Genomic DNA, 16,670 nt, shown 5'->3' on the forward strand with positions numbered 1-16,670 from the left:
AATGATACTTTCCTAGTTAGGAGGTGTGAGATTCAGTTAAGACTAATCATGATGATCTTAATCAGAGATTGCTTCTTCCCACTGTCCTCTGTGTAAAAACAAAAATACTTTATAATATTCTAAACTTTCTTAGTCAAGAGAATGGAATTTATTGATGATTTTTATATTTTGCACCAAGAAAGACAGTATTTTTATTTTTAAGAAAAATTAATCTTGTTCAGTCACTGCTGTAAGAATATGTCTCAATTGTTTTTCTTTTTTTTTTCTTTTTAGAAATTTATAGTAAAGGTTTTTATTTCTAGACACTTGTGAGTCAACTTGAGATTATGGGTGGGTAGTTGGGAGAGCAGAAGATAGGATGTAACTACTGCATATTTAAAGGATTGGTAGAAGTATTTTAAGATTCTGTGTTTATTGAATTCACATTGTACAAAGTTATTATTAGAAAAGTTCTCTTAGTTATAAAGTTGTACATTATTTCATACATTAAGTTGTACTGTTGATCTAACAAGTTTGGGAAGATTGTATCTGATGTATTAATATATTTTAGATATCCACTTAGGTAATATCCATTGCATTCTAAGAAGTGTAGCTTTTACAAAATATGGAAATAAGTTAAATAATAGAAGTAGTTTATGTTATAGAATCATTGTAATTAAGACACAAAATATATAAGCTTAGAAAGAATGATCCTCTTCCATATTAAGCCTCCTTGAATCCCAGCCCAAAGCATTACTCCTCTTTTTATTCCCCCCATTATTATCCTCTTTCTAGATTCTCCTGCTCTTGACCATAATCTCTCTCAAATAATCAGTCTTCCCAGGCAGAAGCACAGGGGCTGTGGCAGAGGGTGAGGGGTAGAGGGGGGAGGATGGAGAGGTGAGGGCAGCATTACTTTTAATACTTTCATCCCTGTTAATAATTGTACTTATTAACTCACTGTACTTATTAACAAAAATTTACATGTGGTGAAAATATTTCTTTAGATTCTAGAAGAAAATTCATTGGAAAAAAAACAAATATCAAACAATAAAACAAATTTATATTAGGGACTTACTTAGCACTTTTTTCTAAGATTCATCCATGCTGTTGCATGTAGCTCTAGTGTATTTGTTATTCATGAATGTAAAATACTCTATTGTGATAAGTTATAATTCATGCATTTATTCTCCTAATGGTGGTCAATTGGGTCAGTTCCAGTCTATTGCTATTATATGCAAGTTTCTCAAAGATGTACACTCAGGAGTGAAATTGCTGGGTTTTAGGGAATTTATAAGAAAATGTCAAATTGTTTTCCAAAGTGGTCATACCATAACATCCCCTATATCAAAAACACATCATCTGAATCTTATCATGAGAAGAAACACCAGACACATCCACACCGAAGGACATTATTATAAAATATATAGATTTAAAAAATTATTGTAAAGGACAGTTGTTGGGACAACTGGCATATTTTATTTTGATTTATAAAGTGTATTACATTGATTTTTGTATGTTGAACCAACCTTGCATTTCCTGGCATAAATCCCATTTGGGCATGTTGTGTGATTCTTTTTATATGTTGATGTATTAGGTTAGCTAATATTGATGACTTATGTTTTAAAAGGATCCTCTGGCTCAGAATAGTACGATTAATGTAAACTGGTTGAATTTCAGTTAAGACCAAAGGCCTCAGGCCAAAACATTCAAATATCTTAATATGAAAACAGTTGATCTCCTTGTGGCTGTAGGTTTTTCTCAAAGCAGTAAAATAATGCCTCACAGCCCTTATAGTTCCTATCAAATTATACTGTGAAACAGTAGAGCAAAGATTTGAACCCCTTGATGTAGACTCATTTCTTCATTTAACAAATTTTTGAGTTAACATTTTTCCCTTCTGATCATAATTAAGTTAGTGGAATGAGGCTAAATTGATTCAGCTATAGAAATTGTTTGAAGTGGTATTTTTGTGTATTGGCATTTGTTTGTCAATTTAAAGGTGTGTTTTTGTTATAGGGGCCAAGTTTAAAAAATATATTGGCCATTCGGCTCATGTAACTAATGTCAGATGGTCTCATGATTATCAGTGGGTTATTTCTATTGGTGGAGCCGATCACTCTGTCTTTCAGTGGAAATTTATTCCTGAAAGAAAACTAAAAGATGCTCTTCACATAGCACCACAAGGTGAGTCATACATATTGTCTAAACAATTTCTCTGTTAAATAACTCTTCAGTAACCCCAAAATAACAATTTAACTATTGAAGTGTAATCTAGCCTCATAAGTTAACAATGTAGTTCAGTAAAGGGAAAATTTTTAATTAAAATATTAGGTCTATATGTTTAACATCGGATGTCATAGAGCATGGCATACAATGTACTTTTGCATTTTAATCCATCAAATACTGAGTGAAGAAGCAGTTACATTAGCAAAACAAACATTTAACATATTCTTTGGGAGACAGGTATCTATAAGGTTTTATGTATAATTTTTTTTATAAAGAAAAATTATGTCAATTCATCTGTTAGATATTTTCTAGCTGTTCTGCATGTTAATTATAGGTTATATTCACTTATATTTGCACAGACATTTAAATTTGATGTAGCTGTCATTGGGGAGCCAGTGAAGGGATTTAAAGGAGCTGTTGAGTTTGCAGTGAGTGGAGAGGAAGATAATCTGTAGTACAGTTTACTGACATCTGTGTCACTTGAATAGGTAATTTCATTTGATTGTTTTATGGCTTGTCTCTATGTCAGTTGGCACAGTCAGCTCTTAATCATTAATTTTACAATGCTGTTTTGAAAATAAATATTTTTTAAACAAGTAATGTGTCATTTTAAAAAATTACAGAAAGTCTGGCTGACTCTAATAGTGATGATTCAGATTCAGATCTATCTGATGTTCCAGAACTAGATTCTGAAATTGAGCAAGAGACACAACTCACCTACCGTCGGCAGGTAATTTTTATTATCACTTGATTTTTCCCTGAAAAAGTCTAGTTTCTTCTTTATCTTGCTCCCTATTGTTGGCTCATCTGTTGTTATCTGTTGTGGTTTTTAATTTCCAAGGAATGTGTAGGTTTTTCGGTTTTCCTCCTATAAGAGTTAAAGTACACTTATGTAAAATGTCCTTTCATAGTAAGTGCTTGATATACTAAGTGTGCCTGTATTATATTTACCTATAGTTTTTTGTCACAGTACACTACCATTTATTCCCTTTTAAATATTCTCTTAGGAAGTATAAAATTGTCATGAAGGACTAAGTATGTATTTGTTGGTGTGATACATAGAAGTGTAAATTAGTTTGTTCTTTTCAAGGAAGTAAATTTCATAAAGTACCTTCCCATTTAAGACAATTAAAATTTTAATGATCAATAGTAACCACAGTATCTGAAGGTTACATTAGGAATCTACGGACCCCTTTATTGATATATATTCTAAGAATATTTCTACTTATGTACATTATTTAAAGGTTTACAAAGAAGATCTACCTCAGCTTAAAGAACAGTACAAAGAAAAACAAAAAAGTGGTACTTCTAAAAGAAGAGAGCGGGCTCCAGGAAATAGTATTCGATTACACTTTGTTCACGGGTATAAAACAACTATTTTTCATTTATGTGCTTGAATTTTGGTTCACATTTACTAGCTGTGTGACTTTGGGCAAGTCACTTAACCTCTCTGTTCCTCTATTTCCCCATCTGTAAAATGGAGATAACAGTACTTCGTTTATAAGTTCTGATTAGGAGTAAATGAGTCAGTACTTCTGGTAGCTTAGAATGTTGTGTGGCACATAATAATCACTATGTAAGTGTTTATTAAGTTAATTGTCTTTGAAAGTTTAGTATTTATAGAAATGGATCTTTTGTCTTTGAACAAATGAAAATAAGTAAAATGAAAGAGATTATCATCTCTAAGTATGTCTAATTTGGAATGATACTGTGGCTTCTCTTGGCCTGAGCATTTTGGCCTTTATGTTTTAATTTCAATAAAATACAGTTTCTGGATTTTCCTAGAACATCTAGCTATTCAGGTCTCACATTTCATCCTGGAACAACAGATTCTCCAACCTAACTCTTCCCTTCCCCTCACCCAGTAAACATTTTCTTACCTGGTGTTTTAGGAATTTGAAAAAGGATTTATTTAATAACAGTATTTTTCCTCTAGTGTTAAAATTGGCAGTTTTTCTGTGTGGTTATGCTTTATGAATTGGGCTTCTTTGAAGCATACAGAAAGGTTGCTGTCAATGGAATTATATTGACCACTTAAGAAGATTTGCCTACTTTTTTCTGGGTGTGTGTAATATTTTAAATTGTTAAATTTATTTTTAGAATATATATTCTCTTGGTTCAGTAATGTATATGAAAAGGTACACTTTGAAATCTTTCCACCTCTGCTTTTTCAGCCATTATTTCTCTCCTTCAAGGGTAATCATTGTTACCCTTGTTACTGAAGTATTTATGCATATACAAACAAATACAAATACATATTCTTTCCTATACTTTTCATTTGTAAAACAACCATTTTTGTTTTATAATATGCAAATGTGTTATCCTTATGCAAACACCAGTGTGTTATATACAGTTTTTTCTGCACCTTGCTTTATTTTGACTCATTGTTGTAGCCTGGAGTTAGCGATTGTAATCAGAGCAGTTCATAAGAGTTAATGGAATCTGAGATACTTGTATTTTGTTTTAATTGTTCACTATCTTGTAATACTAGAAAGTGAATGACCTAAAAGGTACCTACTTCTCTGTATAGTCCATAATTATCAGATAAAAGACTAAGGTTAATTTATATGATATGATTTCTATATTTAGTTACAGAGGTTATGACTGTCGAAGTAATCTGTTTTATACTCAAATTGGTGAAATTGTGTACCATGTGGCAGCAGTGGGTGTCATTTATAATCGGCAGCAGAACACACAGCGCTTCTACCTGGGTCATGACGATGATATTCTCTGCCTGGCTATTCATCCTGTGAGAGACTATGTGGCAACAGGCCAGGTAGGTCCTTTAAAAGACTATGTGACAACAGGCCAGATAAGTTAGACCTTTGTTTGGGTTTAAAGTTAGGTTAGTCTACTTTTTCTTAATCTATCTTTTATATTCTAGGAAATAAGGAATAAAGAATTCTTTAGAATGGGATTTTATCTTCATGTTACAAATAAAATTTACTCCAACTTTCTTCCTAATTTCCCTTAGAGTTCTGTTATTATAATTATTATTTGAATTTGAATTTGGAGCTAAGAGCTCTGGCTTTTCTCCTTTCTGTCTGGGTAATATTATTTTTTTTAAGTATCTGGGTAAACATTATAGAAAACAAAGACTAGTAATCTGGTTTCTTAAGTAGAGTTATCTAAAATTATATAAACTTATCTAACAAATATTCTTTGACAAAAAGGATGACTGTGTTTTTATTTTACAACCAGGATAATACCAAAAGGTTTACCAAAGTGCAATGTAGAAATACTAAAATAGAAAACACTGAGAAAGTCATAACTGATACCTCTCTATTTGGATATTAGGCAGAAAAGGAGTGATATTTATATATTTTTCTTACTATAGGCAGTCACTTTACTAGTTTCTTGTATATTTATTTTCTAACCTCACCTCTGTGAGAGTGAAAACAGCCACCCCATATTAAAATAAGGAAGTTTTTGTTTAAATAAATTACATAATTTTTTCAAATATCTTGTAGCTAATGCACAGCAAAGGCTAAAACCCTTCATCTGTCTGGCTTTAAACACTGTGTAAATATACCTGCTAGGATATATTGAGTGTGGGGGGTGGACAATTTGCATCATCCTGTATAGCCTCCCTGAAAGGAAAGAAAACTCTTCCCTTTTCTTTCTCCCTTCCTCCTCCTCCACTAGTGCTGCCCCTTCCTTGCTCTTTCTCTCTGTTACTCCTTCCCTTTCCTTCCCTCCCACCTTCTGCCTCTTTTATTTCATTCAAAAACATTCATAGAGCAGGTGCTATATTTGCCAGGAAATGTACTATGAATATAATGATAAATACGACATCTTCTTGGCCATGGTAAACACTCATATTCTGAGGGGGAAGACAGACATGTAACAAGGTCGTAACTGTAGATCAAGACTTCTTAACCTTGGCACCATTGACATTTTGGGCCAGAGAACTCTTGGCTGTGAGGATGAGTGCATTGCTGCATGTAATGAAGGCACATGCATTGTATGTTGCTCAGCAGCATCTCTGGCATCTGCCAACTAAAGGCCAGTAACACTATTCACAAGTTGTGACAACCAAAAATGTCTCCAGTGTCAATTGTTGCCTGGGAGGTAAAAATTACTGCCTTATGAGAACATCTAGTGTAAAGAGATGTACCAAGTCCTTTGCAGTACAATGAAGGAAGTGATTGGTTGTACCTAATAGAATCGGGCAAACCCTCATAGAGATGATGGCATTTGAGTTGAGTAGTTTAACTGATATCGGGAAAGTTAGGGAAAGTGTCCTAAGTGTGTTAGACCATGTGTAAAAGTGAGGCCAGCTGTGCCCCTTCCCCGCCCCACTTGCCCTTCTGATCTTACAGTTGTTGGCAGCCTCCACAGGCCCAGAGCAGGCCTACAGCAAGGAGTCCAAAGCTACCCACCTGGAAGACCTTCCACCTCTGCCTGAGTATGAATTGGTTCCGTCCAAGTTAGGAGAGGAAATGGATGATGTTTACATCATTCGAGTTCAAAGATTCCCATGGTCATGCACTGTAGGAGATGTGCTCAACTTTTTCTTAGACTGCAGAATCAACAATGGCGAGAATGGAATATACTGCCTCTTAGAGATGGGAAGCAAAGGGGTGATGCCTTATTGAAATGGAATCAGAGCAGGCTGTGCAAAAAGCCTCAGAAAGGCATGGCATGTACACAGGGCAGCGGTATGTGGAAGTATATGAGATAATGAAGATGTGGATGCCTTAGTGAAGAGCCTGCAGATCAAATCTTCACCTGTGATAAATGATGGTGTGGTTCCTTTGAGAGGACTTCCTTATGGCTGCAATGAGGAAGACATCATCGACTTCTCTGCAGGACTGAATATAATAGGCATTACTTTTGTCATGGACTACAGAGGGAGAAGAACATGAGAAGTCTGTGTGCAGTTTGAAGAGCCAGAAATGGTCAACCAAGCCCTACTGAAGCACAGGAAAGAAATTGGCAACTGACATACAGAGATATTTCCAACCAGAAGGAATGAAGTTCAAACACAGATGGGCATTCATAAGGGAAAGAGAACGTCTTCTCCTACTGCTAAGTATGTAACTGGGCCAGAAATGGTCTTTGAAGAACATGAAGTAAATGAGGCTGTTTGACCCATGACAGCTTTTGGAAGTGAGAAAGAAATAGAATTGCCTAAGGAGGTGTCAGAAAAGCTTCCAGAGGCTGTTGATTTTGGAAATACATCTTCACTATATTTCGTCTGCATGAGAGGATTACCCTTTTAAGCCAATGCCCAAGACATTATAAACTTTTTGCTCCACTGAAGCCTGTTAGAATCACCATGAAGTACATTCCAGTGGGAAGGCCACTGGAGAAGCTGATGTGCACTTCAGTACCCACAAAGATGCTGTTGTAGCTATTCTCAAAGATCAGTCCCATGATGATCCGTTCATCATAGGTATATTGAATTGTTCCAGAATTCATGTCCAAAAGGGAAAGTAAATGACCAGGGACTATTCAGATAATAAGGATAAATCAAGAAGCATTTCATTTGCGCATCTTTATTGGACATGAGATACAAAGTACCAGTGTTATAGCAGTAGCTGCTACTAGAGAAAGGATTTGGGAGTCGAACTTATTGCTTATAAGAAAGATTTCCTAGTAGACTATTTGTTTAGAAAGAAAAAGGAAAAATTCAGTTCGGAATTATTTTGAAATAAACCACAAATTTCAATTTTAAAAAATTTAGCGTACATGATGGTCATTAGCGAAGAACTAATTAAACGGGTTAATGGGGGCCTCCGGGGCACCTTGACCTTGACTTTAGTATATGGTTCCTTCAAAACACAGTTATGTACCCACTGTGCTAGCAAGGATTTGGGGTTTTATTCTGGTACTGCTGATGGTATAAAACCTTGTTGTTTACTACCATGATTCTGGTATTTTAGGGAATTCAGGCCACATTAAATTAGAAGTTATTATGCCCATAGGACATCCCTGGAAACCTAGGAGAGGTGAGACTTTACCTAAGTCCATTCTAGGTTTTCAGCTGAAACTAAAAGACAAATGAACAAGAAAAAAACAGTGTATTAACTGGTGCGGTGCACATCACATGGGAGAAACCTAAACCAAAAGTAACTCAGAACAGTGACTTAGAGTTCTAGTTTATATGGAAAACAGTAAATTTGTAGAGAAAGGACAACAGAAAACAGTTTTAGGCTTTGAAGGGCAACAAACTATAGGAAGGTAAATATGTAGGAGATACGGAGTGAAGGTTCTGTGCAGATTCCTATGGTGCCATCTCTGGGCTAAGAGTCTGTCACCAGTAAAACAAGAATTCACTAATCAACACATTGTATACCTTAGACTAATGTAATATGCCAATTATATCTCAAAGTTAAAAAATTTTATTTTTATAGATATCCACACAGATATGTAAATTTATCTATCCTGCCTGTATGCAGATAGGAGGAACTTTTTCTGGGTTTGCTGCTGCTTTATGCCTTCAGCTCAAAATATTTTTTAGGTCAAAGAGGCATATTTTAGAGTGATGTATTTTGGTTTCCTTCACTTCCAAGCTGTAGCTCCTTTGCTTCTTGCTTTGCTTAATCTATAGCATTTCTGCTTTAGACACCACAAAGCCAAAGCCTTTCTCAAAGGCACAGGCTGCCTCCTCTACTTCTCCCAGTATTTTCCATTTATTTCCTGTGTTTATTACATTCAACCAGCCCCATTTCTATAATTATAGACTTCTGAAATAACTGTTTTTTAAAATTGTTCAAAATGGAAAAAAATTATTTGTTAAAAATTAGAGAGGAGCCAAGATGGTGGCATGAGTAGGGCAGCAGAAATCTCCTCGCAAAACCATATATATTTTTGAAAATACAACAAATTACAACTATTCCTAAAAGAGAGATCAGAAGATACAGTACAACAGCCAGGCTACATCTATATCTGCAAGAACTTAGCACATCGTGAAGGGGGTAAGATACAAGCCATGGCCCAGCGGCACCCGAGTGCTCCCCTCCCCGAGCTCCTGGTGGGAGGAGAGGAGTGAGAGTAGGGAAGGACTGCTAAATACCCACCCCTAGTCATCCGCACCAGGAGCGCAGACACACAGTGCGTGGTGTGCAGGATATGAAGGAAATGGAACAGTAAAATATGCTAGCAGATCCCTGCAGCTGGCACCCCTGGGACAAAAGGAAAGTGAGTGTTTTTTGAAAATCTTAAAGGGACAGGGGCCTCACAGCTGGACGGAAGCGTCCCGACACACTCAGCTCAGCAGCTGGGAATCCTGGGAAACTCCAGACGCCCTAACCCCCTGGGAGGCAGTGCAGCTCTGAGGCCCCTCATGGTGATAAACAGCCTCCAGGTGTGGCCCCACCATAACAGAGGAGCAGCCTGAGAGCAGCTGCGCCCACAGAAACCACCAGAGACTCCTCCGCAGCCACCCCGGCCAGACTCAGAGGCCCTGTTGGCACACAGCTGCCCAGCACAAGCTGCTAGGGGTCACTGTTATTGCAGGAGAGGAAGGAGACCAGCAAGCAAGAAGGGGCTTTGTTCTCCGAGCTGACACACATGCCAAGTGCCCACGACTACCTCTATCTTCATGAAAAGACAGAAGAATTTGATCCAGATAAGAATAGCCGAGACAACCCCCAAGAAGGAGCCTGGGGAGATAGATTTAACCAATCTTCCTGGAAAAGAATTCAAAATAAAGGTCATAACCATGCTGATGGAGTGGCAGAGAAATATGCAAGAGCTAATGGATAAAGTTGGGAGGGAGAATACACAAATAAAACAATCTCTGGAAGGACTTAAGAGCAGACTGGATGAGGTGTAAGAAGCCATTAATAAAATAGAAATCAGAGAACAGAAATACAGAGAAGCTGAGGCAGGGAGAGATAAAAGGATCTCCAGGAATGAAAGAATATTAAGAGAACTGTGTGACCAATCCAAATGGAACAATATCCGCATTATAGTGGTACCAGAAGAAGAAGAAGAGAGAGAGAAAGGGACAGAAAGTGTATTTGAAGAAATAATTGCTGAAAACCTCCCAAAACTGGGGGAGGAAATAGTCTCTCAGACCATGGAAGCACACAGAACTCCCAACAGAAGGGACCCAAGGAGGACAACACCAAGACACATAATAATTAAAATGGCAAAAATCAAGGTTGAGGACATAGTATTAAAGGCAGCCAGAGAGAGAAAAAAAAGGTCACCTACAAAGGAAAACCCATTAGGCTATCATCAGACTTCTCAACAGAAACCTTACAGGCCAGAAGAGAATGGCATGATATATTTAATGCAATGAAACAGAAGGGCCTTGAACCAAGGATACTGTATTCAGCACGATTATCATCTAAATATGAAGGAAGGATTAAACAATTCCCAAACACGCAAAAGTTAAGGATATTTGCCTCCCACAAACCACCTCTGCAGGGTATTTTAGAGGGACTGCTCTAGATGGCAGTACTCCTAAGGCTAAATAGATGTCACCAGAGAAAATAAAATCACAGCAAAGAAAGCAGACCAACCAAATACTAACTAAAGGCAAAAAATAAAATCAACTACCTACAAAAGCAGTCAAAGGAAGCACAGAAGACACAGAATAAAATACCTAACATATAAAGAATGGAGGAAGAGGAATAAGAAGGGGGAGAAATAAAGAATCATCAGACTGTGCTTATAATAGCTCAATAAGCAAGTTAATTTAGATGGTAAGATACTAAAGAAGCTAACCTTGAACCTTTGGTAACCACGAATCTAAAGCCTACAATGGCAATAAGTACATGTCTTTCAATAATCACCCTAAATGTAAATGGACTGAATGCACCAATCAAAAGATACAGAGTAATAGAATGGATAAAAAAGCTAGACCCATCCATATGCTGCTTACAAGAGACTCACCTCAAACCCAAAGACATACACAGATTAAAAGTCAAGGGATGGAAAAAGATATTTCATGCAAACAATAGGGAGAAAAAAGCAGGTATTGCAATACTAGTATCAGACAAAATAAACTTAAAAACAAAGAAAGTAACAAGAGATAAAGAAGGACATTACATAATGATAAAGGGGTCAGTCCAACAAGAGGATATAAGCATTATAAATATATATGCACGCAATATAGGAGCACCAACATATGTGAAACAAATACTAACAGAATTAAAGAAGGAAGTAGAATGCAATGCATTTGTTTTAGGAGACTTCAACACACCACTCACTCCAAAGGACAGATCCACCAGACAGAAAATAAGTAAGGACACAGAGGCACTGAACAACACACTAGAACAGATGGACCTAATAGACATCTACAAAACTCTACACCCAAAAGCAGCCAGATACACATTCTTCCCAAGTGCACATGGCATATTTTCCATATTAGACCACATAGTAGGCCACAAAAAGAGCCTCAGAAAGCTGAAAAAGATTGAAATTCTACCAATCAACTTCTCAGACCACAAAGGGGTTAAACTAGAAACAAATTGTACAAAGAAAACAAAAAGGCTCACAAACACATGGAGGCTTAACAACATGCTCCTAAATAATCAATGGATCAACGACCAAATTAAAATAGAGATAAAGCAATATATGGAGACAAATGACAACAACACAAAGCCCCAACTTCTGTGGGACACAGCAAAAGCAGTTCTAAGAGGAAAGTATATAGCAATCCAGGCATATTTAAAGAAGGAAGAACAATCCCAAATGAATAGTCTAAAGTCACAATTATTGAAATTGGAAAAAGAAGAACAAATGAGGCCTAAAGTCAGCAGAAGGAGGGACATAATAAAGATCAGAGAAGAAATACATAAAATTCAGAAGAATAAAACAATAGGGAAAAATCAATGAAACCAAGAGCTGGTTCTTTGAGAAAATAAACAAAATAGATAAGCCCTTAGCCAGACTTATTAAGAGAAAAAGAGAATTAACATATATCAACAGAATCAGAAATGAGAAAGGAATATCACGACAGACCCCACAGAAATACAAAGAATTATTAGAGAATACTATGAAAACCTATATGCTAATAAGCTGGAAAACCTAGAAGAAATGGACAGCTTCCTAGAAAAATACAACCTTCCAAGACTGGCCAAGGAAGAAACAGAAAGTCTAAACAGACCAATTACCAGCAAAGAAATTTAAGTGGTAATCAAAAAACTACCCAAGAGCAAAACCCTTGGGCCAGATGGATTTACCACAGAATTTTATCAGACATACAGAGAAGACATAATACCCATTCTCTTTAAAGTTTTCCAAAAAATAGAAGAGTTTGGAATACTTCCAAACTCATTCTATGAAGCCAGCATCATGCTAAAACCAAAACCAGGCAAAGACCCCACCAAAAAAGAAAATTACAGACCAATATCCCTGATGAACATAGATGCAAAAATACTCAACAAAATATTAGCAAACCGAATTCAAAAATACATCAAGAGGATCATACACCATGACCAAGTGGGATTCATCTCAGGGATGCAAGGATGGTACAACATTTGAAAATCCATTAACATCATCCACCACATAAACAAAAAGGACAAAAACCACATGATCATTTCCATAGATGCTGAAAAAGCATTCGACAAAATTCAACATCCATTCATGATAAAAACTCTCAACAAAATGGATATAGAGGGCAAGTACCTCAACGTAATAAAGGCCATATATGATAAACCCACAGACAACATCATACTTAACAGCGAGAAGCCGAAAGCTTTTTCTCTAAGATTGGGAACAAGACAGGGATTCCCACTCTCCCCACTGTTATTCAACATAGTAGTGCAGGTCCTAGCCACAGCAATAAGACAAAACAAGGAAATACAGGGAATCCAGATTGGTAAAGAAGAAGTCAAGCTGTCACCATTTGCAGATGACATGATATCAACATAAAAAACCCTAAAGATTCCACTACAAAACTACTAGAACTAATATCTGAATTCAGCAAAGTTGCTGGATACAAAATTAATAGACAGAAATCTGTGGCTTTCCTATACACTAACAATGAACTAACAGAAAGAGAAATCAGGAAAACAATTCCATTTACAATTGCATCAAAAAGAATAAAATACCTAGGAATAAACCTAACCAAGGAAGTGAAAGACCTATACCCTGAAAACTGCAAGACACTCCTAAGAGAAATTAAAGAGGACACTAACAAATGGAAACTCATCCCATGCTCTTGGCTAGGAAGAATTAATATTGTCAAAATGGCCATCCTGCCCAAAGCAATCTACAGATTCAATGCAATCCCTATCAAATGACCAACAACATTCTTCAACGAACTGGAACAAATAGTTCAAAAATTCATATGGACCCACCAAAGACGCTGAATACCCAAAGCAATCCTGAGAAGGAAGAATAAAGTGGGAGGGATCTCGCTCCCCAACTTCAAGCTCTACTACAAAGCCACACTAATCAAGACAATTTGGTACTGGCACAAGAATAGACCCATAGACCAGTGGAACAGAATAGAGACTCCAGACATTAACCCAAACATATATGGTCAATTAATATATGATAAAGGAGTCATGGACATACAATGGGGAAATGACAGCCTCTTCAGCAGTTGGTGTTGGCAAAACTGGACAGCTACATGTAAGAGAATGAAACTGAACCATTGTCTAACCCCATACACAAAATGGATCAAAGACCTGAATGTAAGTCATGAAACCATAAAACTCTTAGAAAAAAACATAGGCAAAAATCTCTTGAACATAAACATGAGCAACATCTTCATGAACATATCTCCCTGGGCAAGGGAAATAAAAACAAAAATGAACAAGTGGGACTATATCAAGCTGAAAAGCTTCTGTACAGCAAAGGACACCATCAATAGAACAAAAAGGCATCCTACAGTATGGGAGAATATATTCATAAATGACAGATCCGATAAAGGGTTGACATCCAAAATATATAAAGAGCTCACACACCTCAACAAACAAAAAGCAAATAATCCAATTAAAAAATGGGCAAAGGAGCTGAACAGACAGTTCTCCAAAGAAAAAATTCAGATGGCCAACAGACACTTATCATCAGAGAAATGCAAATTAAAACCACAATGAGATATCACCTCACACCAGTAAGGATTGCCTCCATCCAAAAGACAAACAACAACAAATGTTGGTGAGCTTGTGGAGAAAGGGGAACCCTCCTACCCTGCTGGTGGGAATGTAAATTAGTTCAACCATTGTGGAAAGCAGTATAGAAGTTCCTCAAAAAGCTCAAAATAGAAATACCATTTAACCCAGGAATTCCACTCCTAGGAATTTACCCTAAGAATACAGCAGCCCAATTTGAAAAAGACAGATGCACCCCTATGTTTATCGCAGCACTATTTACAATAGCCAAGAAATGGAAGCAACCTAAGTGTCCATCAGTAGATGAATGGATAAGGAAGATGTGGTACATATACACAATGGAATATTATTCAGCTATAAGAAGAAAACAAATCCTACCATTTGCAACAACATGGATGGAGCTAGAGGGTATTTTGTTCAGTGAAATAAGGCAGGTGTAGAAAGACAAGTACCAAATGATTTCACTCATATGTGGAGTATAAGAACAAAGCAAAAACTGAAGGAACAAAACAGCAGCAGACTCACAGGACCCAAGAATGGACTAACAGTTACCAAAGGGAAAGGGACTGTGGAGGATGCGTGGGAACCGAGAGATAAGGGGCAGGGAAAAAGAAAGGGGGCGTTAAGATTAGCATGTATAATGTAGGGGGAGGCACAGGGAGGGCTGTGCAACACAGAGAAGACAAGTAGTGATTCCAAAGCATCTTACTATGCTGATGGACAGTGACTGTATTGGGGTTTGTGGGGTGGACTTCATGAAGGGAGGAGTCTAGTAAACATAATGTTTGTCATGTAATTGTAGATCCATGATACCAAAATAAAAAACAGGATTGTGGCAGGAAAAAAAAAAAAAAGATATATCCACTCATATGTTTACTGCAGCATTGTTTATAATAGCCAAGATATAGAAGCAACTGAACTGTCCACCAATAGATGAATGAACAAAAAACATAAAGCAAAAAAATTAGAGTATTCTTCATAAGAAATAAACAAATCCTACCATTTGCAACAACACAGATGAGCTGGAAGATATTATGCTCAGTGAAATAAGCCAGTCAGAGAAAAGCAAGTACCAAATGATTTCCCTCTTTTGTGGAGTATAAGAATGAAGCAAAACTGAAGGAACAAAACAGCAGCAGACTCACAGACTCCAAGAAGGGGCTAGTGGTTACCAAAGGGGAGGGGTGGGGGAGGATGGATGGGGAGGGAGGGTCAAGGGAATTGAGGGGTATTATGATTGGCACACATGGTGTCGGGGAAAGCACAGAGAAGACAAGTAGTGACTCTGTGGCACCTTACTACACTGATGGGCAGTGACTGCAATGGGGTATGGGGGAGACTCAATATGGGTGAATGTAGTAACCACATTGTTCTTCATGTGAAACCTTCATAAGAGTGTATATCAATAATACCTTAATAAGAAAAATTAGAGTATTCCTGAAGTATTTTATCTGAGTGTTTTGAAATTTAGATGACAAATCTAAATGATATTTTGTTTTGTTTGTTGGAGAATAGAGTACAAATAATGCTCCTTTGTCAGGAACTATGATCATAATTGGAAGTGAAAGAAGCTGAAAGAAACTTAAACTTGGCAACTTATTTATGTATTTCAACTTGAATATCTTGACCGATTGTACCATAATTTGGAAATTTTAATTCAGCAAATATTTGTTGAGAGCTTCCTATTTGAAGTATTAAGTGCTATGAGGAAATACAAAATAGCTCAGATGGTATTTCTATGTTTAGTTTTTTGAGGAACCTCCCTACTGTTTTCCACAGCCGTTGCACCAATTTGCAGTCCCACCAACACTGTAGGAGGGTTCCTATTTCTCCACACCCTCGCCAGCATTTGTTTCTTTTCTTTTGGATAGTGGTCATCATCCATTTCAACTGGCATGAGGTGTTATCTCATTGTAGTTTTAATTTTCATTTCCTCGGTGATTAGTGTTGTGAAGCATCTTTTCATGCGCCTGTTGGCCGTTTGGAGAAGTGTCTTTTCAGGTCCTCCACCCATTTTTTGAATGGGTTATTTGTTTTTTGGGTGTTGAGGCATATGAATTCTTTGTTATTTTGGATGTTAACCCCTTATCCGACAAGTCATTTACGAATATATTCTCCCATACTGTAGGTTCACTGTAGTCTTACTTGTTCATTTTTTTAAAATACCATTTGACCCAGTAATTCCACTTCTAGGAATTTACCTGAAGAAAACAAAATTCCTAATTCAAAAAGATATATGCACCCCTGTCTTCATGACCGCACTGTTTGCAGTAACCAAAATATGGAAGCAACCTAAGTGTTCATCATGGATGGATCTAGAGGGTATCATGCTCAGTGAAATAAGCCAGGCAGAGAAAGACAAATACCATATTATTTCACTTATTTGTGGAATATAAAAACAAAGCAAAACAGAAGGAACAAAACAGTGTTAGAATCATAGAT

The 16,670-nt window shown here is 36.8% G+C and overlaps 1 protein-coding gene and 1 pseudogene across 7 annotated transcripts in view; both read left to right on the forward strand.

Annotated features, from left to right (window-relative positions):
* Positions 1-16,670, forward strand: part of EML5 (EMAP like 5) — a 131,010-nt gene that overhangs the window by 42,504 nt on the left and 71,836 nt on the right. For all 7 annotated transcript variants that reach the window (XR_012133726.1, XR_012133727.1, XM_073242007.1 and 4 more), the window contains exons 11-14: positions 1,999-2,166; positions 2,832-2,938; positions 3,453-3,571; positions 4,798-4,984. Coding sequence is in view for 5 of the 7 variants with exons in the window: in XM_073242007.1 (XP_073098108.1) it covers positions 1,999-2,166; positions 2,832-2,938; positions 3,453-3,571; positions 4,798-4,984 (581 nt within the window). In the remaining 2 variants the exon portion in view is untranslated. The remainder of the gene's footprint in view (positions 1-1,998; positions 2,167-2,831; positions 2,939-3,452; positions 3,572-4,797; positions 4,985-16,670) is intronic.
* LOC108409352 (G-rich sequence factor 1 pseudogene) lies at positions 5,324-7,673 on the forward strand (annotated as a pseudogene).

Source organism: Manis javanica, chromosome 8 (assembly GCF_040802235.1).
Source record: "Manis javanica isolate MJ-LG chromosome 8, MJ_LKY, whole genome shotgun sequence".
NCBI classification, from domain to species: Eukaryota; Metazoa; Chordata; class Mammalia; order Pholidota; family Manidae; genus Manis; species Manis javanica.